Here is a 26007-nt window from a genome sequence, read left to right on the forward strand (position 1 = left end):
ACTCGTTAATTCAGAAAAAGAGCAAAAACTTTTTTCCATGAAAAATTATCTCGTAATTCTGAGATAATTAACTCGTTAATTCTGGAAAACAGAGCAAAAACTTTTTTTCATGAAAAAATATCTCCTAATTCTGAGATAATTAACTCGTTAATTTAGAAAAACAGAGCAAAAACTTTTTTTCCCATGAAAAATTATCTTGTAATTCTGAGATATTAACTCGTTAATTTAGAAAAACAGAGCAAAAACTTTTTTTCCATGAAAAATTCTCTCGTAATTCTGAGATAATTAACTCGTTAATTCAGAAAAACAGAGCAAAAACTTTTTTTCCCATGAAAAATTATCTTGTAATTCTGAGATATTAACTCGTTAATTTAGAAAAACAGAGCAAAAACTTTTTTTCCATGAAAAATTCTCTTGTAATTCTGAGATAATTAACCCGTTAATTCAGAAAAACAGAGTAGATTTTTTTCCTCAAGTGAATGCAATACGCTTCCGTAGTATATGAACGTGCAACCGAGGCGAAACATTTGATCCAGAGGGATTTGTTGGGAATGCATTAATTATGTGTAAAACATATATGATCATATAGTGCATGTACGACAGTTTCCCTGGTGGATGAAGCTGATCGTAATCAAAAAGGTCAGTGAGATATAAAGCACTTGGGATCAAATCTGCTTTGCAAAACCGACATGGCTGATATGTATTACGATACTGATGATGTGCATAAATAAATGCCTGACGTTCACACTTATATGATCTCAGGATTTGGTAAAGCTGTATATAATCTCACTTCATTGGTTGAGGAAGGCTTTAGGTGTGCAGTGCTTCATGTTCTGGGCACTTCAGCTCGACTGAGGGCGAGGGCCAGTTCCAGGTCTTGTTGTTCCTGTAGTTGAAGTCTCCTCCTCCGCTCCGCCTCCTCTCTCTGGCTCTCGCGTTTGGCCCACTCCAGCTGCTGGGTCTCATTTCCGAACTGAACCGGGAAACAAACGTCATTACAGAAGATACGATTCATCACACAGGAGCACGCATCACTGTAGGGCTGGGCGAGATATCTCTAAATATACATGTAGATTCACATTTTTGAGCACTTATGATCTCTTTTTTTTTTTTGAGCGCTTTAAAAGCGTGATTTTTTTCCGATTCGAGTCGATTCAACATGTATAATCTAACAAAACAGTTAAAACCTCTAGGTAAAATAATCAAGATTTTTTTTTTTTTTTTTTGATTAAAAAAAAAAAAATTCGGATAAAAATTGCGATAGCGATTTAAAAGGTGATTTAAAAACATGCTTGTTTGTATGGCTGCACAATTGGGGGAAAATGGTGTTTATATATCATTATCATTATATATATATATATATTGTTTACATGAATTCTGCAAAATTACAATACTAATATGGTCACACTTTAGTTTAGGCTCCAATTTTCACTATTAACTATAACTTTTGCCTCAATAAACTCCTAATCACTGCTCATTAGGGTTGTTAAGTTTAGGTATTGGGTTGGATTAAGAGATGAAGAATATAGTCATGCAGAATAAGGCATTAATGTGCGCTTTATAAGTATTAATGGTGGTTTAAAATAAACCAGAACTGCACGCATATTTAAATGTAATAATTTTAGTATGTAAAAGTGTAATGTAATGTAAAAGTAAAAGTTTTATTTTATTTTATTAAAGTGTAATGTAAGAGTGTAATGTAACATAAAAGTGTATTGTGATGTTAAAGTTTTAAGCTTGAGTTGTAAGTTCATTTCTGATATGTATAATTTTAGGTAGGTATTTGATTGTCTGTAAGTGACACATTGTGGTAGTTTTATTCTATGAGGCGTATTTATTTTTAATTTTTTTATTAGAAAAGCCTTCCTAGGGACCTGAGATGCAAATTAGCTCTTGCTATACTCTCTATGTGCAATACATATTTTCCAGTTTTGACTGGGATCATGTTTTTTTGTACTGTCCCTATACAAATAAACTTATAAATAAAATAAATAAAAAATAAACAGCCAATATATGCAATAATTTCTATGCTAATAAGCAACTAGTTAAGAATTGTTAAGGTTTGGAATAGTTGCGAATTGGACCCTAAACTAAAACTAATATTTAAAATATTAGTACACAGAGGAACGACATCGTTGGAATCACTTTCAGAATGATTTTCCCCAAAACATTGACAGCCAATCAGAATCCATCCAGCGTTTAAAAGCGTGTGCTCTTAAAGCGACAGATGACAAAACTGCAGCGTGCGCTTATAATAAACAGAACGATATTTTGCGTTGTTGTGAACGCTATTATAAATATTGTTCTTGTGTGAACGGGGCCTTTACTCAGAAATTTGTAGCGCATATTTAATTAATTAAATTGGAGCCTTTGCAATTTGCCAATATCGTAATCGTGATGTCACTTTCAATTGTGCAGCCAAATTATTAATAATTCATAATCAAAATTATTATAGTATTCAAGATGTTGCTTGATTTTATACCGCCAGTAAAAGCATTATGAATATATTGTGACTATTCAATATATCGCCCAGTCCTCATATCAAATCACATGACTTAAAAATCACTCATTTCAAACGAGCACAAGTCATTTGCGCACGATTATGCATTATCCAATCCGTGATTTATTTCTTTTTAATTGGTCAAAAAGCAGCGTGAGGATCATTATTAGATTGAGAGCGAAGAAAGAAACCAAAGCTGTGAAGCCATCAAATGTAAGTTACCAGTGACCCAACACACAGTGAATGAAGTCAAATCCTCATGAACTCATTTTGTTTATGAGATCCATTTCTAAATAACACAGAATACATATATTAGAGGAAATATACAGAGGGCTTAGAAGTATTAAGTCAGACTTAAACTATTTGAATGTGTTTGCATCAGACAGAATATCAAATCAAGTGAACCACAATCAAAAGTCACTTTATAACTAAAAGTTGTCAAAATCATTTCTAAAATAAATCAACATTTGTTTTAGAGTAAAAAAGCACAAATAATACGTGATCTAATGCAATTAGGCATTTTAAGTGTGTCTAAAAGCTTTATGAAGGTGCTTTATATAAGAAAACAATGTCTATACTTCCGTGTTTGAATGCCTTACATGAACTGAACCATTTCTTCTGTCTTGTCATTTCTCACTGCGGTTGGTCTACTGGTCTTACATTTGCTGCTGATGTTTTCTAGGGTTTCAGTATGTGGTCTGATTTCTCAGGGTGATTTGTGAAGGGATTTGTGTGCACGCAGGGTGGAGTAGGCGTTTCATGGTTGAGACAAACACATGCAGAGCGCTCAGATGTGGTCAACAGACCTGCGTTTCACCTTACCTTCATGTTTTCAGTGCCTGGGAGAAAGACAAATTACAGCACAGTTCTAAACAAGCATGGCAAACACAACACAGAGCCTCATGCAACATGCAAAACTGCATCTGCACTGCATGCCACGGCACAGCACACACACACACACACACACACACACACACACACACACACACACACACACACACACAAAGCTAGCAGAGCAAAGATGTGGTTTCAGGTCAGTTGAGCCACTTGTGGCATGACCTGGATTTGTGCACCTATTATGCTTTTTTGAATATTATCTTTCATGTAGTGTGAATGTAAAAGGTCTGTAAAGTTTTAAAGATCAAAGTGCATGACAAATAAAGCTATTGTCTCCTAAAACGAAGAATTGATTTTGAACTGTTGAAGGGAGTTCTCCTGTTACATACCTAATTAACGTAACAAATTTGTATAATTCCAGCCTATGATCTTCATTGGCTGCCTGTGAACGATGTCGTCTTAGCCCCGCCCTCAAACACTGTAGATGTCACTGAGACTGGAAGAGTTTGGTTCATGTTGTTGACATGTCGGGAGAACGCTGTTTTCATCGCTGTGAATCCACTTTGATGCGCTTCTAATGGATGAGGACTCGCGGTGGAATTGATACAGTAAAAGCAACACCATCGTTACTGTTCGTATCACTGTGTATCAAGAGCTGAGGAGCAGCTGAAATTGAGATATGCTAATAGGCGTTTGGTTTCTGACACACGCTGTAAGTGGTCTACCGATCACAGCAGACTGGGCCATCTGACCAATCAGAGCAGAGTAGACCAATCACAGCAGACTGGGCCATCTGACCAATCAGAGCAGAGTAGACCAATCACAGCAGACTGGGCCATCTGACCAATCAGAGCAGAGTAGACCAATCACAGCAGACTGGGCCATCTGACCAATCAGAGCAGAGTAGACCAATCACAGCAGACTGGGCCATCTGACCAATCAGAGCAGAGTAGACCAATCACAACAGACTGGCCATCTGACCAATCAGAGCAGAGTAGACCAATCACAACAGACTGGGCCATCTGACCAATCAGAGCACAGTAGACCATTCACAACAGACTGTGCCGTCTGAACAATCAGAGCAGAGTAGACCAATCACAGCAGACTGGGCCGTCTGACCAATCAGAGCAGAGTAGACCAATCACAGCAGACTGGGCCGTCTGACCAATCAGAGCAAAGTAGACCAATCACAGTAGACTGGGCCGTCTGACCAATCAGAGCAGAGTAGACCAATCACAACAGACTGGGCCATCTGACCAATCAGAGCAGAATAGACCAATCACAACAGACTGGCCATCTGACCAATCAGAGCAGAGTAGACCAATCACAGCAGACTGGGCCATCTGACCAATCAGAGCAAAGTAGACCAATCACAGTAGAATGGGCCATCTGACCAATCAGAGCAGAGTAGACCAATCACAACAGACTGGGCCGTCTGACCAATCAGAGCAGAATAGACCAATCACAACAGACTGGCCATCTGACCAATCAGAGCAGAGTAGACCAATCACAGCAGACTGGGCCATCTGACCAATCAGAGCAAAGTAGACCAATCACAGTAGAATGGGCCATCTGACCAATCAGAGCAGAGTAGACCAATCACAACAGACTGTGCCGTCTGAACAATCAGAGCAGAGTAGACCAATCACAGCAGACTGGGCCGTCTGACCAATCAGAGCAGAGTAGACCAATCACAACAGACTGGGCCATCTGACCAATCAGAGCAGAATAGACCAATCACAACAGACTGGCCATCTGTCCAATCAGAGCAGAGTAGACCAATCACAGTAGACTGGGCCATCTGACCAATCAGAGCAGAGTAGACCAATCACAGTAGACTGGGCCATCTGACCAATCAGAGCAGAGTAAACTCACCGAAAGGAGGGGTTTAGAGAGACTGAATCTTCAAACAAACCATTTTTTTAATCTTTTAGAAATGAGGTGATGAGCATTGTATATTATGAGATAATTAAAGTGTTTTTTGACCTTTGACGCATGTAATGTATGAGGCTCCAAAATAACGTTATGAACATTTAAAATAGCATAATTAAAATGAATTTTTCCCAACTGTTTAATCCTGATTTTGTCTGAGGTTGAATGAAATAAATGTAGCAGTGATACTTGTGCAATTATTTCAATTGTGGAGCATCGTCTCAAACAAATATACTTAAATATAATCGTCATTTAAAAAGCATATAAAAAATGTGCAAAATGACCGTAAAGTAACTGTGACACTGTGGTGAAACCAGCTGGCACTGCATGTCAGAAAACAGGAAGTGTTTTGGTAAACGCTTCTCACTTTTCTAGACCTCAGTGTCATTCTGAGGTCATATTATCATGATGCTTTTGTAAGGTCATTTATACGCATAGTGTACTTCAGGAATATGAAAGGGCATTTAAAACCATCAAAAACATTATTTTTATCCAAGAATTGGGTGTCAAACATGCTAAAGTAGCTTTCATATATAGTTTCTGAATCATAGAGTTGAAGAAAATAAGTTGTTGCAGAAACCAGTGAAAAGCTAAAAAAAATGTTTTGCTAGTTTAAAAAATATACACATTAAAACTCTTTTTTTTTGTTTTTTTTTAAGAAAAATGTAATATAACTTATAACAGTCTTGTTTTTAGTTAAATGTATTTTGATGCCATATTTGCAATTTTTTTTAAGATTAGTGAGATTTATGGTTTAAACCATTTTTGAGGTAAATCAAATAAACAAATGATCTTTAGCCTTGTTATGGATGAATATGATGTATGACTTGTGTATGATGTATGATTATGAAATATGCTTGTTAAAACATTAAACAGCTTCCTGCTTCTTATGTTTCCTTCAAACCAGATTAGTGACTGTATGGAAATGATCAAATTTGTATCTCCTGAAACCAGGAATTACATCATTGTTCTCATCATTTTAATGGAAATATGCAAGCAAAATTGTTTTCTTCCACTATTTTGTCACAAAAAAAAAAACATTACATTTTGGTGAACTAAGGTTAAAAGTCTGAGGGTCATAATAAACATTAGCAGAGTTGATAATGACCCGTGTGTGTTCATGAGTCCAGTACACTTGAAATCAAAGGTTTGGATGGAAACAAATAGGGCGTCTGGTCAAAACCTTCAACACCAGGCTTGTTCCACTACAGGACTTCCTCTTGTTGTTCCTGTTCAGCTGCATCATCAGTAAGCAGCAAAACCCTAGAGCAACCTAAAATAGAGATCAGCATTTTGTTCTAATGTCATTTCTAACATATTTTAAAAGTTGGGGTTTAAAAGACAATTAATATTATTGTTGCATTGACCACATCTGATGAGAACAAAACTAAACTTGAGCTGGATAATGTCATTTAGAGCGTCACGGTTCTGGATTAATTAAAAATCACTATGCTTTTTTTTGTTTTTTTGTTTTTAATAGAGATCAGGATTCTCCCACGATTCTGAATAGACAAAACAACTTTTAATTTACTAGAGATTCTGACTAAATGTTAATTGCTGCAGTCCATTTAAAACATATTTAATTCCTTTGAACTGAATGAATGATTCAATGACTCACTTATAAAGACTTCACTTGTTTCATTCCTGGATGAATCCGTGTTTTTGAATGAATATTGAATGAATGATTCAATGACTCACTTATAAACACTTCACTTGTTTCATTACTGGATGAATCAGTGTTTTTGAATGAACATTGAATGAATGATTCAATGACTCACTTATAAACACTTCACTCGTTTCATTACTGGATGAATCCGTGTTTTTGAATGAATATTGAATGAATGATTCAATGACTCACTTATAAAGACTTCACTTGTTTCATTCCTGGATGAATCAGTGTTTTTGAATGAACATTGAATGAATGATTCAATGACTCACTTATAAAGACTTCACTTGTTTCATTCCTAGATGAATCAGTGTTTTTGAATGAACATTGAATGAATGATTCAATGACTCACTTATAAACACTTCACTTGTTTCATTACTGGATGAATCCGTGTTTTTGAATGAATATTGAATGAATGATTCAATGACTCACTTATAAAGACTTCACTTGTTTCATTACTGGGTGAATCAGTGTTTTTGAATAAATATTGAATGAATGATTCAATGACTAACTTATAAACACTTCACTTGTTTCATTACTGGATGAATCTGTGTTTTTGAATGAATATTGAATGAATGATTCAATGACTCGCTTATAAAGACTTCACTTGTTTCATTACTGGATGAATCTGTGTTTTTGAATGAATATTGAATGAACGATTCAATGACTCGCTCATCAACACTTCACTTGTTTCATTTCTGGATGAATCAGTGTTTTTGAATGAATATTGAATGAATGATTCAATGAATAACTTTGATTCACCCAGTAATGAAACAAGTGAAGTGTTTATAAGTTAGTCATTGAATCATTCATTCAATATTCATTCAAAAACACTGATTCACCCAGTAATGAAACAAGTGAAGTGTTTATGTGTTTTTGAATGAATATTGAATGAATTTTTCAATGACTAACTTATAAACACTTCACTTGTTTCATTACTGGATGAATCTGTGTTTTTGAATGAATATTGAATGAATGATTCAATGACTCGCTTATAAAGACTTCACTTGTTTCATTACTGGATGAATCTGTGTTTTTGAATGAATATTGAATGAATGATTCAATGACTCGCTCATAAAGATTTCACTTGTTTCATTACTGGATGAATCAGTGTTTTTGAATGAATATTGAATGAATGATTCAATGACTCACTTATAAACACTTCACTTGTTTCATTACTGGATGAATCAGTGTTTTTGAATGAATATTGAATGAATGATTCAATGACTCACTTATAAATACTTCACTTGTTTCATTACTGGATGAATCCGTGTTTTTGAATGAATATTAAATGAATGATTCAATAACTCGTTCATAAACACTTCACTTGTTTCATTCCTGGATGAATCAGTGTTTTTGAATGAATATTGAATGAATGATTCAATGACTCACTTATAAAGACTTCACTTGTTTCATTACTGGGTGAATCAGTGTTTTTGAATGAATATTGAATGAATGATTCAATGACTAACTTATAAACACTTCACTTGTTTCATTACTGGATGAATCTGTGTTTTTGAATGAATATTGAATGAATGATTCAATGACTCGCTTATAAAGACTTCACTTGTTTCATTACTGGATGAATCAGTGTTTATGAATGAATATTGAATGAATGATTCAATGACTCGCTCATCAACACTTCACTTGTTTCATTTCTGGATGAATCTGTGTTTTTGAATGAATATTGAATGAATGATTCAATGACTCGCTCATAAAGACTTCACTTGTTTCATTACTGGATGAATCTGTGTTTTTGAATGAATATTGAATGAATGATTCAATGACTCACTTATAAACACTTCACTTGTTTCATTACTGGATGAATCAGGGTTTTTGAATGAATATTGAATGAATGATTTAATGACTCACTTATAAATACTTCACTTGTTTCATTACTGGATGAATCTGTGTTTTTGAATGAATATTGAATGAATGATTCAATGACTCACTTATAAACACTTCACTTGTTTCATTACTGGATGAATCCGTGTTTTTGGATGAATATTGAATGAATGATTCAATGACTCACTTATAAACACTTCACTTGTTTCATTACTGGATGAATCTGTGTTTTTGAACAAATCTCTTGAACGAATGATTCAATAATATAAATATAATATATACATATTTTTAGAGTTACTTTCAAAAGGTGATTTTTCTCTATTTTGATCGCTACTGTAGACATCAATGTTTATATTATGCGAACTATAAACATTTATCTCAGTACTTCTGTGATAATATGAATTACTGTAACAGAAATAACTATAGTGTGGTTGTTTCATAGCTATTCATGACGACTGCTCTCTCTCTCTCGCAGATCTGAAGGTTCGCTGCGATCGTACTTGTCAAAAGTTTGATAGACAGAGCCGAATTGTTGTCAGCTGAATTAAACTTTTTTCATAATTGACAAACTTTGCAACATAGATGCTACTATTGAGTTAAATCAATGGCCATATATATATACAGTATATGACAAATAAATAGGACTGAATAATGACACTATAGTCTTCTGTTTATGACTGAAGTGCATTTGAAACATTATGTACTGTTAGGCATAATTGAAAATTTTTTTCTTTCTCGCGGAGGGGGGGTGTGCTTGTCTGAAGTATAAAATCATTGGTTACCCGTAAGCCAATCACATAACGTTTGGTTATGACGTGTGCTATTCCAACGGATTCTCATCCCAAGGCGTCATATACTGACGCTTTTGCCAAAGCGTCTACATCCAACGCACATGGCACCCTTTAGCGTCAATTTAACACGTTTCGGTTATGGGTAGGTTTAGGTCTGGGGTAGGGTTAGGGTTAGACCACTAGGAGGCGCCTTCTGGCCCATATATCTGCGTCTCATATTGACGCTAAAGGGTGCCATGTGGGTTGGATGTATACGCATTGGCAAAAGCGTCAGTATATGACGCCTTGGGATGAGAACGGGCTGGTTATTCGCCAGCTCAGCCGCATCGAACTTCCACTGTAAACACATGTATGATGCGAAAACGAAACCATCGAGCGAAATACCGGAGTGAACATGGCTGACCGAGTTTTGCTGCCTCCTTAACCTGATCCTCCATGAGTGCAACCAAGGGGAACACAATCACAACTATCGCCTTGCCGGCCTTTGGCCTGCCCAGTTTCTCGCTGACGATCGGTAATAGTTGATAAATTAAACTTTTCCCCAAACCTGTCGGGAGTAGGGCCACGACATCACCTCCATTCAAAATGGTTTAACAAACACTCTTCTTGTTCGGGCTTCAGTTTGGAAATGCCGGGAATATTCTCCACAACAAAGCAAATTGCATCCCGTGTCTCCATAACCGCGGTCGTTTTCGATTTCCCCAATCTTAAACTCGGTGCTTAGCGTCTACGTCACGGCTCTCAGCCCGCCCTCTGTTCGTTGATTGGCCGGCTGTTTTCAGGCCGGAGGAAAACTGAGAGACATGTCGATGTCTCAGACTGAGTACAGAAGCGAACTGAAATAGAGCGGAAGCATGAAGTCTGACGCAGTCAGGCTATTAGCATGATGCATACGGGCAAAACGGCAATGAGGAAAGTTGCAAAGCAGCAGTTGCAAATATCGGCATGAAGCGGATGCAAGTACAACTACAAGCTGAACAGAAATGGGGTGCTAAAACGATGACAGCAGACAAGAGAAGCTAGCTAGATGAGACGATGATGCTGGACTTACGGCTCTAAAGTCTGTTACCCCTGTGGACGGGTTAACAGCAGACCGTAAGGAAGAGGACGAGGGCACGGGTCCTCTGTCCACATGTGTCTTTCGAACAGCTGGAGCACCAAAGCCTTGACTATGAACCACTGAACCGCTATTCGTGACGGACGAATTCTTCCCTGAAATAGTGTCAAAGAAAACAAAGATGACTCCCAAAACACCAACAGAACAGTTGAGGTACAGGATAGATCATTAAAAATTACAAGAAATATTATTGAAAGTCCTGTAGAATTAGAGCTGCACGATTCTGGTTAAAGGGATAGTTCACCCAGAAATGAAAACTCTGTCAGTAATTACTCTCCCTCATGTTGTTCCAACCCCGTAAGACTTTCGTTCATCTTCGGAACACAAATGAAGATATTTTTTATTAAATCTGAGAGCTGGATCACTCCTCCATAGGCTTCTTAAGGGATCGAAACTGACCGGCCCAGAAAAGTTATTAAAGACATCGTTAAAATAGTCCGAGTGACTACAGTGGCTCAACCTTAAGTTTATCAAGCGACGAGAATACTTTTTGTGCGCAAAAAAACAAACAAAAATAACGACTTTATTCAACTATTCATTTCCTTCTCTGTTGGCCTCGAGATTTCACGTAGTGTAACAGCGCAGCGCTTCTGTGTTGTACGTCACACACACACACACACACACACACACACACACACACACACACACACACACACACACACACACACACACACACACACACACACACACACACACACACACAACCAGTGTCGGCCAATAGTGAGCCTGTGTGTGACGTACAACACAGAAGCGCTGCGCTGTTACACTACGTAAAATCTCGAGGCCCGCAGAGAAGGAAATGAATAGTTGAATAAAGTCGTTATTTTTTTTTTTTGCGCACAAAAGGTATTCTCGTCACTCGGACTATTTTAACGATGTCTTTAACTTTTCTAGGCCAGCCCGTTTCGATCCCTTAGAAGCCTATGGAGGAGTGATCCAGCTCTCAGATTTAATCACAAATATCTTAATTTGTGTTCCGAAGATGAACGAAAGTCTTACGGGGTTGAACAACATGAGGGAGAGTAATTACTGACAGAGTTTTCATTTTGGGGTGAACTATCCCTTTAAATTGAGAATTACGATTTTTTTTTTGTTTCAAACGGAGTTCACGATTCTGAACAGACAAATAAACAAAATAATGTAAATTTACTACTAGTGGTTCGGACAAAATGTTAATAGCTGCAGTCTATTTAAAACATTTAATTAATCTGAATGAATTATTTGAGTGAATGATTCAATGACTCACTTATAAATACTTCACTTGTTTTATTACTGGATGATTCAGCATTTTTGAACGAATCTCTTGAATGAATGATTCAATGACAAATATATTTTTAACAGTCACTAGTCGCCACCTACTGGTGTAACGATGTAATAGATACAATCTTTATTCACGAAGGTGTTTGAATAACGATTAATCGTGCAGCTCTATGTAGAATTTAGTCAAAAGCATCTGAATTTTATTTTTCTGATTATTTATTCAATCAAGAGCACACCTCACATGATTTGATCAAGCATTTATCAAGCATTTAATGTAATAAGAGCGATGATTGGCAATTTATATACAGTTGCTTTAATAAATTCCAGTCGCTTTCGTCCCGATTGTGCAATGATTCTGGATGAATAAGACCTTCACAAACTGATTAAAAGGCTCTAGATGCAGGAAAACCCTTGATATGTGAGAGAAAGTGACAGCAATCAAGAAACAGAAGAAAGCTAAATGTAAAAGTCAGTTTGAAAACAGTCAGGTGTGTGATTTACTTTCACATGAATTCAGCCGCTCCATTAAGGCTCAAGCAAATATATATTAAAGTCCCCCTGTGTTGAAAATCAATGGTGCTTTTAATATGCTTTAAATCAAACCATGTGTAAACTCATAAGTCGACAGCATTGCTGAGTATTTTCTCCTTAAAACAAAAGACAGTCTCAAAAACACGGGTTGAAATCGCTGGTGTTTCTGACGTCACAAACGACCTTGTAACCAATCTTTTTTTTTGCAAGATTTTTTTTTTTTTTTAAATATGTCATTTTGGTGATTAAAGATATAAAATTATTGACTACAGGGGGACTTTAAATGTTTGCCTACATTCTAACATATGCACAATTCCAAATAAAAAGTAAAATAAAAGTACATTACACATGGCATTAATTCTTTTTGGTATAGCATGAAATAAGTAATTTATAATCAACATTTTTCAGTGAGATCATTGCAAAATTAGGCATCTTAAGTGCCAAAGGTCCAAATTCACTAGCGGTGCACCACTGCAAAGGTTTCATTTCTTCAAACTATGAGCAATATTTACAAATCATTAAAAATAGCCAACAGCAACCACAACCCACTACAATAACCAACTAGATTTATGTGAGTTGCAGAAGTGTGCAAAGTGGTAGAAATGTGATTGAAGGGGAATCTCAACAAACCTGTCAAGAGCAAGAAGCAAAAGAAAAAACAATATATATATATATATGCAATTAAAGCAATTACTGCAATTATGCATATATAATGTTTGTGAGTAAACATCATACACTGATTGTTTAATTAAAAGTACTGCAATTATGCATATATGTTTGTGAGAATCTAATAATAATTAATTTAAAAAAAAAAGTATATATATATATATATATGCACACATGGCCATTATTTTAATTTTACATTGTGACATTATGGCAATTAAATGCATTTTATATTGTTTTATATTATTATTTACATTGTTTATGTTGTTAAATAAAAAAATGTTATTCCTTAAATAAGAATCTAAAGATCATCATATATATATATATATATATGGCCATTATTTTAATTTTACATTGTGACATTATGGCAATTAAATGCATTTTATATTGTATTATATACATTTAAAAATGTAAAGTACTTGTATGTTTTATGTCAATTTAAACTAAAGAATCATGGTATTACAGTATTTATAAGGGTGGAAATATATATTACAGTAATGATGATCATTGCGAAAAACGACCAAAAAACAAAATGTGAAGTTATATGTCAATAATAAAATGTATTTAATAGCTTAAATGTCACATCCCAAAATAATCTTCATGGGCCTAATATTATTTGACTTTGAAATATGAGTCGGGCATATTTTCGTGATATTACAAAGGAGTGATTGTAACATTTACATACAAAAGCTCTAAATCTGCACTAATAATATTCTGAAATTCAAAGTAAAAATGTCTCATAAAAACAAACTGACAAGCTACAAAGGTTCATATAGAGTAGAAATGTTCTGTATTTGCAGTTCCAGAGGGGTGTGAGAACCTGGCATGAACATATTTAGCCAGTCGTGGGAACATTGGTGCTCAGTTTAAGGGTGTGAACCGCGAACTTTAGAGGAACTCACTTCTCTACATCTCTCACACCACTACACAGGCATCTTGTGCCATGGAGAGGAAGAGCTTCTTTCTTTCTTAACTCAGAGATAGTAGTGAAACTACCAACGCCCCACCCATGCCCTTTCTGTGCCTGTTATAGTAATAAACACACCACAAACAACACTAAACAAACCCCAGCATCAAACAAAAGAAAGAATTAGTAGTGTAAACACCTCGCTGTAAAGGTTATGCATCGGAATATTCTTAACTTAAAAGTGCTGAATATATGTAAACATGTATGTTGGTGTTAGAGGTGACTTCAGTGTGTTTATGAGCTCCATGTTCAAAACAAACAAAAACATTATTGCTGTATATGTAAACGCTATAATAGCTCTCTATAATAAACTGTAAAAAACTATATCTGCTAAATATCAAGATTTCTGGATGGATAATTATTTTATACAATCTGTACTTGTGTAGTTGTGTATATTTTGAAGCATATTTTGTTTCAATATCACTTTTTTTTTCTGTATCTTTATTATCCTTCTGATATCGTACCCTTGTTAAAATATGTATGTATATATGAAGAGTTTGGTTCCAAAACGCAATAAATCCATTTAGATTAGTTTGAGTAAAAATGTGTTTTCTTTACCAAGAAAGTGGAAAGATGAAAACCACTATTTTCTGTTTCAAAACTTTCACATAGCATTTGTAGGTCATAATAACAAAAGAAAATTTAAATCCAGGTTTTGATTTTCAAAGATTTATTATAAAAACGGATTATTTTTCCCCCCAAAATGCAATAAATCCATTTTTTTTTTATTCAAAATGCAATTAATCCATTGAATCAATATAAATGTTTTTTTTTTTCATATTGAAACTGTTGAAAATACACAACAACGTAAGTTTATTAGTATAACATTTTTATTAAGAACTGTAAAGAAGATTGAACACGTTTTTCCTCCTCCCGAGTGCCTCATCTTCTTAATCTCCTCACGTGATTGATTGAGAAATGATTCGATTTCGATGCCTTACGTTTCTCACCCGCCGCAGAAACAACCACAGGTTCATCAATGCCGGCAAAATTATTCATTTTTTTGTTTGTTTGTTGATGGAAAAGTACAAAATAGATAAGAAGAACTGGAAGCCGGGTGTATTTAAGGCGCTGCCGTTACTGTTTACATTGCGTGGAATGGTGCGTTGTGATTGGTTGAGAGCGGATATATCGCATTCTGCAGAGAAGGGAGACTGGCGTTTGTCGCGGTTTGGAAAGAAAGGGAGAAAACATGACAGAATAACACGGCGGATATCGCATTTTACTTAAAATTAAACATTGACTTTTCAATACCAACCAGATACAATACTGATACGGAGTTTATCGCGTTTTGGAACCAAACTCTTCATATATATATATATATATATATATATATATATATATATATATATATATATATATATATTATTTACTTTTTTTATTATTATTATTTATTTTTTTATGTTATTATTATTTTTAAATTTTTTTCTTCTTTTCTTCTTTCACTGGGGTAATGGCTGATTGTTTGTCTTCGTCATTTTGTATGTTTAAACAATAAAAATTTGGTTACAAAAAAAAAAAAAAACTATATCTGCATACATTCAGTACTATCAAATTAAGTTGATACTAGAGTACTATCTCTCAGCTTTGACTTTACTTTTAGTAACGCATTTTGATTCCGAATTGTGTGCAATTCTTAATTTCATTGCATAATTTTATTGGGATTTTTGGCCAGAATGCACTACATAGTGACCAGATTTCATGCAAAATGCTGGTTAAATGATGCTATTTTACCCTTGAGCACTTGTGTACTTTAAATCGCTTAAAACAGAAAAATCTGCAAAAATTATTAATCTCAAAAGACTTTTTTTTGTGCACGATGCATAAAAAAAAAGAAAATTGCTAACACTTTATAATAAGGTAACATTAGTTAATGCTTCATAACCTAACATTAATTAACTAAAATTATATATCAAAGAGCAATACATTTGTTATCTTTGTTAACATTGGTTAATAAAAACACACCTGTTAATTATTAGCTCAAGTACATTAAATAATATTAACAGATGCAACTTTTGATATTAATAATGTTTTAGTAAATGTTGAAATTGATTAATAAATGCTTTAAGTATTTTTAATTACTAGTTCAGGTTAATGTAGTCAACTAATGCTATGAAATCTTATTGCAAAAGTGTTACTGAAGTGTTACCATTTGAAGAATCTTGGAACTTGCAGGATGAATCGCTTTGTTTTATTCTTGATGTGTTAGTTGTTTTGGATAAAATTGTTGGATAAAATGGACTTTAATAGATAAAAAGTTTGTGGTCGGTAAGATTTTTTAAAATGTTTCAGAAAAGTCACTTATGCTCACCAAGGCTGCATTTATTTGATTAAAAACACACGCACACACTCACACACTCATACACACACACACTCATACACACACTCACTCACCCACACTCACTCATACACACACACTCACTCACCCTCATACACTCACCCACACACACTCACTCATACACACACTCACTCACCCACACTCACTCATACACTCACCCACACACTCACACACTCACACACTCACACACTCACACACTCACACACTCACACACTCACACACTCACACACTCACTCACACACACACTCATACACACACACTCACTAACCCTCATACACACACTCACACACTCACACACTCACACACTCACTCACTCACTCACTCACTCACTCACTCACTCACTCACTCACTCACTCACTCACTCACTCACTCACTCACTCACTCACACGTTAAAAATTATTACAGATTCTTTGATGAATAGAAAGTTCAAAACAGCATTTATTTGAAACAGAACCCTACATTTAGATGCAGGTCAACAAGGCTGAGTTTAAAAGGACCACACACACACACACACACAGTCATGAGAACATATGTATGTGTGAAAACAGACTTTCTCACGCACACACACAAACACTCTCTTTTGGGAAACACTCAATCATATGCTCTATTATCAGTTCACATTTTGTCATTGTTTACTCATCCTTATGTCATTCTAATCCTGTGTATTACTACAATACTGTTCAAAAGTTTGTGGTCGGTAAGATTTTTAAAAATGTTTTAGAAAAGTCACTTATGCTCACCAAGGCTGCATTTATTTGATTAAAAACACAGTAAAACACACGCACACACTCACACACACACACACTCACTCACTCACCCACACACACATACACTCACTCAATCACCCACACACACATACACTCACTCACTCATTCACCCACTCACTCACCCTCATACACTCACTCACACACGCATACACACTCACACACACTCTCTAACCCACACTCTCTCTCTCTCACACACACACACATACACATGCACACACTCATACACACCCACACACTCATTCACCCACTCACTCACCCTCATACACTCACTCACACACGCATACACACTCACACACACACTCTCTAACCCACACTCTCTCACACACACACACACTCATACACACCCACACACTCATTCACACACACACACACACACACACACACACACACACACACACACACACACACACACACACACACACACACACACACACACACACACACACTCACACAAATGTTAAAAATTATTAAAGATTCGTTGATGAATAGGAAGTTCAAAAGAACAGCATTTATTTGAAACAGAATCTTTTGTAACATTATTAATGCCTTTACTGTCACTTCTGAATTCAATGTGTCCTTGCTGAACAAAAGTATCAAATTCTTTTAAAAAAAAAATCTTAATGACCCCACACTTTTGAACGGTAGTTTATAAGCTTTCATTGTGTGCAAAAGAGCAGCGTGAACATTCTGCCAAACATCTTTTGATGAGGAAAGAAAATACAGGTTTGAGTCCAACATGAGGCTGAGTAACTCTTCATTTTTTGGGTGAAATATTCCTTCGTGTAGACAAATAAACCTGCCGTTGTCCGTTATTTGACTGCATGACGCTGCAGTTGCTTATTATCTCATGCCAAGACGACTTATCTCTCCTGTCACAGCTGTCCTATGATGAGCTCACAACGCACCGTTGCGTTTCGATATCGCCAAAATGGGGAAGTGTTTGACTTTCCATTATCAGACTCACAGTGCATGATCTGTCATATTATTGAGTTCGTTGTCGTCTTATGAAATATAATGTGGGTTGTGAAATGCGGTACTACTCTGAAGATGTTTACAATTAAAACTTGAATTATTACTTATTAGGGCTGGGTATTGACACAAATTTCACACTTCGATTCGATTCGGATTCGATTCGATTCAATATTGATTATTTTGGATATCAGGTACAATACATGGCTAATTTTCTCAAGGAAAACAAATCTCTTAACTAATGCTGTAAACTATGGGAGTCAGTTGTAGCCTATAGGCTCCATTAGCCTACTATAATATTGAAGGTAAAAATTAACTGATTTGTAGCTATACAAACACTTAAATTACACTTATTTATTTTTATAATAATAAAGTTATATGAAATATAAACATTTAAATGGTGGCTGTCATAAAAACTTGCCAGATTTTTTCAAACATCCATTAAATATCGAAGAACATTAAAAATTATAATGAATATGTAATATGGTGCATATATTTAGCAAAATGCTCCTCTTTAGAGTTAATTTTTCTAGCTGACTAACGAGTTTATGGTCACATATGGTTTTTCTGAGATAAATGTGACGTTACATGACATTGTTTACAAGTTGTTTTACTGACGTCTTCCCACGGTTGAAACACTGATTGAGCGATTCCATGTGACATGATACGGATTTCGATAAGTTGTACTCTATCTTTTAACACACTTTCAGACGTTCATTCATGTTTATTTCACGCTGTAACTGGTGTTATTAAGGCGGAAGAGGAGATCATGTGCTTCTCTTGAGCTGAGCTGAGCCAGAGCGATCTCACGCCACAGCGCCAAAACGGTATTTATGTTTTTGAATTTCGTAAGAAAATGGACGTAATTTGAAATTTGAGACTTTATTTAGTATCAATAGTAACAAAGCAGAAAGATTATTGCGATTTATTGGATGGGATGCGCGCTACAATGTTCCATTCATCCATCAACTGAAAGCAGGATGACTAATCGATTCTTGAGATTTAAGAATCAATATCGGTTCATAAAAATGAGAATCGATTAATAGTTATTTTTTGCCCAGCCCTATTACTTACAAGAAAACTCCAGGTTCAATATAAATAGAGCTTTACCACAGAAAATAATTATATCATTCAGTTTGTAAAACAAGCAAATATTGTGTACAATCATGCACTTACAATGGAAGCAAGTCTATAATGGGGCATTAAACTAGAATCTGAAAGTATCGCTAAGTTAACTAGTAGTTGGACCAGTGACATAAAATATATAATCAGTTTTGCACAAAGTTATATTCAGAAACTCCTGTCAGGACTATTAAACTCAAAGTACGTGGCAAGATTAGCAGAAAAGTTTGTGACGCAACTATTCATATTGTTTACCAGTTAACTAACACTATTAAAAAATAGTATTTGGTCATTTAAAAAAAGCTAAAATAAAACAAAACAAAACTTTAGATTAAAAAAATAAACTTTTAAACGTTTAAGCTGAACTACTAAATTTACTAGAATACCGAAATAAAAATAAATTAAAGATATACAATAATATTTAAAACAAAAACTAATAAAAATGACAATCGCATGGCAAAAATGCTAAAACTTTAACTAAAATGAAAATGAAAATATAAAAATAAATACTATAATAGTATATAAATAATAGTAAAACAACACTTAACCATGTAAAAAATTGAAGAATTAATACATTTTACAAACATATTCGTGTTTTAAAACTGAGGGACAAGTTATTATTTTTTGTGTATTAATTATTCATTGGATTTAACCTGGAACGCTCCTGACGGTTAGCATGTAGTTTGGGTCTGGTTATAGTTGGCTACAGTATTAAAACTTTCTGACATTTCTTCTCTGTCTAGAAATAATAATAAATCAAGCATACATCATAACATCCAAAACTCATTCTAATGATCTCATTAAATATAAAGATTTTCCTCTAGACATTACAGTTAGTTAACGTGCTGCACACAACAAGCCCTTAATATTATAATAAAATTACAATACCAGATAAAAATCTCATTCTTTTTTACCGCATTATAAAACCATAAAGATAAACGTCATAATGCATTTTTTATATAATTAAAACTCACACTCACACACTCTCTCTCATGCTTATCAGATGAGCTAGGTAATTAAATCAGTAAATCACGAACACACATTCATGTTGGCAGGGGTTTCTCACCATAAGGAGGCGGCGCTGGTCTCTGTGGTCCGGGTTTTTTCGGAGGGGGAAGCGGGTACGTCGGCTTTCGGCTCATCGGCGCTGAAGTCGAACTCTGGGAACGAACACAAATCACAACACAGAGTTGATAATCACACACACACACACACAAAAATTAAATGCTTATTGCATATTGCAAAGTTAACTGCCTATATTTTCTAGTGTGTAAAACTAGAGCTTTCTGTCCCTCCATTGAAAATGTATGTACGGTATACTGTCCTTGTCCAGAAAGGAAATAAAGACATCATCAAAGTAGTCCATGTGACATCAGTGGGTTAGTTAGAATGTGTTGAAGCATCGAAAATACATTTTGGTCCAAAAATAACAAAAACTAGGACTTTATTCAGCTTTGTATTGTCTTCCGGTTCTGTTGTGGATCCGCGTTCAGTGCCGCTGCTGACGTAAGACGCTGCTGACGTGTGTCTGGTGTGTGTGTGTGTGTGTGTATTCTGGTTCTGTTGTGGATCCGCGTTCAGTGCCGCCGCTGACGTAAGACGCTGCTGACGTGTGTCTGGTGTGTGTGTGTGTGTGTGTGTGTGTATTCTGGTTCTGTTGTGGATCCGCGTTCAGTGCCGCCGCTGACGTAAGACGCTGCTGACGTGTGTCTGGTGTGTGTGTGTGTGTGTGTGTGTGTGTGTGTATTCTGGTTCTGTTGTGGATCCGCGTTCAGTGCCGCCGCTGACGTAAGATGCTGCTGACGTGTGTCTGGTGTGTGTGTGTGTGTGTGTGTATTCCGGTTCTGTTGTGGATCCGCGTTCAGTGCCGCCGCTGACGTAAGACGCTGCTGACGTGTGTCTGGTGTGTGTGTGTGTGTGTGTGTGTCTGGTGCGCCCGAGCTTCGTTTACAGTCTGAGGGAGACGCACGCTGGAAACAAAACAATCTTCGCAAACATGTCTAAGGATTTCCACACAGAGGAAGACTTGCATTTTTTTGCCCAGCCATATTTATTTGAACCCGAATACACACACATACACACACTCACCAGACACACGTCAGCAGCGTCTTACGTCAGCAGCGGCACTGAACGCGGATCCACAACAGAACCGGAAGACAATACAAAGCTGAATAAAGTCCTAGTTTTTGTTATTTTTGGACCAAAATGTATTTTCGATGCTTCAACACATTCTAACTAACCCACTGATGTCACATGGACTACTTTGATGATGTCTTTATTTCCTTTCTGGACAAGGACAGTATACCGTACACACATTTACAATGGAGGGACAGAAAGCTCAAGGACTAAATCTAAAATATCTTAAACTGTGTTCCGTAGATGAACGGAGGTCTTACGGGCTTGGAGCGACATGAGGGTGAGGCATTAATCACAGCATTTTTGGGTGAACTAACCCTTTAAGCACAATTGGACCCTTTTCACATTTCCAGGTTTCTCGAAATGGAAATCATCATATTTGGCTAAACTTCTATGATGGTGAATGGAAACTAGAAAAAAATTTAAAAAAATTATTATGTAAAACAATATGTAGCATTGGACCCTTTTCACATTTCATCACAGTTAGGTAAACTTCTATGGTGATGAATGGAAACTACAACAAATTAAATTTTTATGTTCCTGTTTGCCCCAATAGCAAAAATTTTTTTAAATTAAATAAAAAAATCCACAATAGTGTTTGTATGACAATTTTATTACAAAAGTTATAAAAGTCATTGGTCAGAAGAGAGAAAGAGAGATTTCAAATTTGCCGTCTCTTTCTCAGCCATTGTAATAGAAACACTCACACAGCAGCATTAGCTAGTTTTTTTAATTTGATACCACAAAGTGTTATACTGTACATAAGTGACCGTATTATGCTTTTTAGGATATTACCTTACATTTGGTGTGTATATAGCTTTATAGTGACTGTAATAAAGCTGTTTGTGAATGTAAACGTTCTGCAGAGTTTCAGAGATTAAAGTGCAGATCAATTGAGTTTTTGTCTCCCGAAAGAAAGAAGTGATTCTGAACTGCCTGAAACGAGCCGTCAGTAGTTCCAGTTTTACTTCCTGATCAAAGCTACGTAGATTTGTTTTGATTGGACCTGCCCTGCCCTCAAACACTGTACTTGTAGTTGAGGCCTGAAAGAGTTTGGTTCGTGTCTTCGACATGCCGAGATGAGATTGATGCGGTAAAAGCGACGCAATCGTTACTGTGTATCAAATGCTGAGGAACAGCTGAAATTCAGATATGGTTATAGGCGTTTGGTTTCTAACACGCGCTGCAAGAGGTCGACCAATCACAACAGACTGGGCCATCTGACCAATCAGAGAAGAGTAGACCAATCACAACAGACTGGGCCATCTGACCTATCAGAGCAGAGTAGACCAATCACAACCGACTAGGCCGTCTGACCAATCAGAGAAGAGTAGACCAATCACAACAGACTGGGCCATCTGACCTATCAGAGCAGAGTAGACCAATCACAACCGACTAGGCCGTCTGACCAATCAGAGAAGAGTAGACCAATCACAACAGACTGGGCCATCTGACCAATCAGAGCAGAGTAGACCAATCACAACAGACTGGGCCATCTGACCAATCAGAGCAGAGTAGACCAATCACAGCAGACTGGGCCATCTGACCTATCAGAGCAGAGTAGACCAATCACAGCAGACTGGGCCATCTGACCTATCAGAGCAGAGTAGACCAATCACAACCGACTAGGCCGTCTGACCAATCAGAGAAGAGTAGACCAATCACAACAGACTGGGCCATCTGACCAATCAGAGCAGAGTAGACCAATCACAACAGACTGGGCCATCTGACCAATCAGAGCAGAGTAGACCAATCACAACAGACTGGGCCATCTGACCTATCAGAGCAGAGTAGACCAATCACAACAGACTGGGCCATCTGACCTATCAGAGCAGAGTAGACCAATCACAACCGACTAGGCCGTCTGACCAATCAGAGCAGAGTAGACCAATCACTACAGACTGGGCCATCTGACCAATCAGAGCAGAGTAGACCAATCACAACAGACTGGGCCATCTGACCAATCAGAGCAGAGTAGACCAATCACAACAGACTGGGCCATCTGACCAATCAGAGCAGAGTAGACCAATCACTACAGACTGGGCCATCTGACCAATCAGAGCAGAGTAGACCAATCACAACAGACTGGGCCATCTGACCAATCAGAGCAGAGTAGACCAATCACTACAGACTGGGCCATCTGACCAATCAGAGCAGAGTAGACCAATCACTACAGACTGGGCCATCTGACCAATCAGAGCAGAGTAGACCAATCACAACAGACTGGGCCATCTGACCAATCAGAGCAGAGTAGACCAATCACTACAGACTGGGCCATCTGACCAATCAGAGCAGAGTAGACCAATCACAACAGACTGGGCCATCTGACCAATCAGAGCAGAGTAGACCAATCACAGCAGACTGGGCCATCTGACCAATCAGAGCAGAGTAGACCAATCACAACAGACTGGGCCATCTGACCAATCAGAGCAGAGTAGACCAATCACAACAGACTGGGCCATCTGACCAATCAGAGCAGAGTAGACCAATCACAACAGACTGGGCCATCTGACCAATCAGAGCAGAGTAGACCAATCACAGCAGACTGGGCCATCTGACCAATCAGAGCAGAGTAGACCAATCACAACAGACTGGGCCATCTGACCAATCAGAGCAGAGTAGACCAATCACTACAGACTGGGCCATCTGACCAATCAGAGCACAGTAGACCAATCACAACAGACTGGGCCATCTGACCAATCAGAGCAGAGTAGACCAATCACTACAGACTGGGCCATCTGACCAATCAGAGCAGAGTAGACCAATCACAGCAGACTGGGCCATCTGACCAATCAGAGCAGAGTAGACCAATCACAGCAGACTGGGCCATCTGACCAATCAGAGCAGAGTAGACCAATCACAGCAGACTGGGCCATCTGACCAATCAGAGCAGAGTAGGCTTGTAGAAAGGCGGGGTTTAGAGAGACCGAATCTTTTATCTAATCGTTTCAGACATTGTGAGAAAAGAGCTAATGCTGCAATGTATATTATGAGAAAATTAAAGTGTTTTTTGACCTTGGATACATGTAAAGTTGTTGTAGGAGACTCCAAAACAAAATAAGGAGCCTTTAAAATAGCATAATAGGGGCACTTTAAAAATGAAAATATATATATAAAAAATGTAATTTATATTAATAACTATGAATATGTGCCATCAAAAGTCTGTGAAAAGGGTCCATGAACACTTGCTTAGATTGTCATGTGAACTGCAAGTTTGCAATGCAAGTTTAAGTGACATCTATACTGGAAATGATTGTTTATTTAGCATGTTTAAGGCACTTTTGTCAAAAATGGTATGCATTGCATTGTGGGATATGCAGTATGCTCTGGTTGTATCCTGCACATTTTGATAAATGTAGCAGATATTCCACGAATTTAAAGTTTACTCATAACATGCATAATGCATACCATAAAACATGCAGTATGCCATTCCTTTAACAAACTGAGTAATCTCAACTTAAATTTCCCAAATTCAGTGTAAACTCACATCCGAATGAACTATTGTAGATTTCTCTTTTCGAAAATCCCTTGAACATACCTTTGACATTTGAGAAAAATCAGCAAAACCACCTTTCCCTCCAAAAGAGTCGCTACTGAACGGGTCTGACGCAGCAAACGGATCTGTGTATGAAAGAGAGAAAGCACAAGCAATGTATTTGATGGAAACATCTGACCGTAATAACCGGCAACGTTTCAACCCACTGCAAATACTCAGCTCTGTCCTTTCACTGAAGAGATCGGGCACAACACAGGTGCTATTTTAAGAGAGCGGCTTGTATGTGGCCAGTGTTTCTCTTTTTCCATGACTTTTCAGCTCCTGAAAAGTGCACATTTTGTTTTCCATCTGCAGCGTGACGTATGTTTACCATTAACTAATGACGACGTTATGAGGGTTTACTGTGCATGAAAGAGCCATTCCTGCTTACCAGTACATTTATGTTATGTACAAGGTCTTAATATAGTGAATTACAACAGATAAAAAATCACAGGTGAAACTCTATAGAAACCATTTTATTGAAGTATTCCACATATTTCTTGTCACTTTCACGACATGTTTCAAAGTTTTCTTGGAAATATTGTTTTAACAAAAGCCAGTTTCTTAACGACATCATCCTCTAGTAGGAAGTGACATCATTTTAGAGGGAAAACATCATCAAAAACATCAGTAAGTACTGTCAATAGGTCTGATGAATTATGGCATATTGTTTTGTTTGTTGATTTGTGTCTCTAAAACATTCATCATGTTAGATAAAATTAGTTAGTTGGACAATATAAATGTTATTTCCAGCCTGTTCATTTTCATCCTGTAATCATCCAGAGAGTTGTTTTTAAAAGTTTGGGGTCAGTTATATTTTTAATGCTCATGTTCACCAAGGCTGTATTTATTAGATCAAAAATACAGTAAAAAACGTAATACTGTGAAATTGAATTACAATAGCATCATTACTCCTGTCTTTAGTGTCACATGATCCTTCAGAAATCATTCTAATATGATGATTTGCTGCTCAAGAAACTTTTCTTATTATCAATGATGAAAACACAGAGTTAATAAAAACTATTTTCAGT

At 36.6% G+C, this 26007-nt stretch overlaps 1 protein-coding gene across 3 annotated transcripts; it reads right to left on the bottom strand.

Annotated features, from left to right (window-relative positions):
- Positions 1-603: 603 nt before the first annotated feature.
- eps15l1b (epidermal growth factor receptor pathway substrate 15-like 1b) lies at positions 604-25362 on the bottom strand. Of its 3 annotated transcripts, none has more exons than XM_056271699.1 (4): positions 24980-25361; positions 20372-20465; positions 3323-3339; positions 604-973 (listed from the first exon to the last, which is right to left on the bottom strand). In XM_056271699.1, exons 1-4 carry the CDS (start codon positions 24986-24988, stop codon positions 827-829), a joined length of 267 nt encoding a protein of 88 aa, XP_056127674.1. In that variant the 5' UTR covers positions 24989-25361; the 3' UTR covers positions 604-826. The 3 variants fall into 3 exon arrangements, with proteins under 3 accessions (XP_056127674.1, XP_056127672.1, XP_056127673.1); XM_056271697.1 differs by lacking the exon at positions 3323-3339 and adding an exon at positions 10623-10783 and having other exon boundaries at positions 24980-25355; XM_056271698.1 differs by lacking the exon at positions 604-973 and adding an exon at positions 10623-10783 and having other exon boundaries at positions 3136-3339; positions 24980-25362.
- Positions 25363-26007: the final 645 nt, after the last annotated feature.

Source organism: Rhinichthys klamathensis, unplaced genomic scaffold (assembly GCF_029890125.1).
Source record: "Rhinichthys klamathensis goyatoka isolate OS25496 unplaced genomic scaffold, OSU_Roscu_1.1 h1tg000323l_1, whole genome shotgun sequence".
Lineage (NCBI taxonomy): Eukaryota > Metazoa > Chordata > Actinopteri > Cypriniformes > Leuciscidae > Rhinichthys > Rhinichthys klamathensis.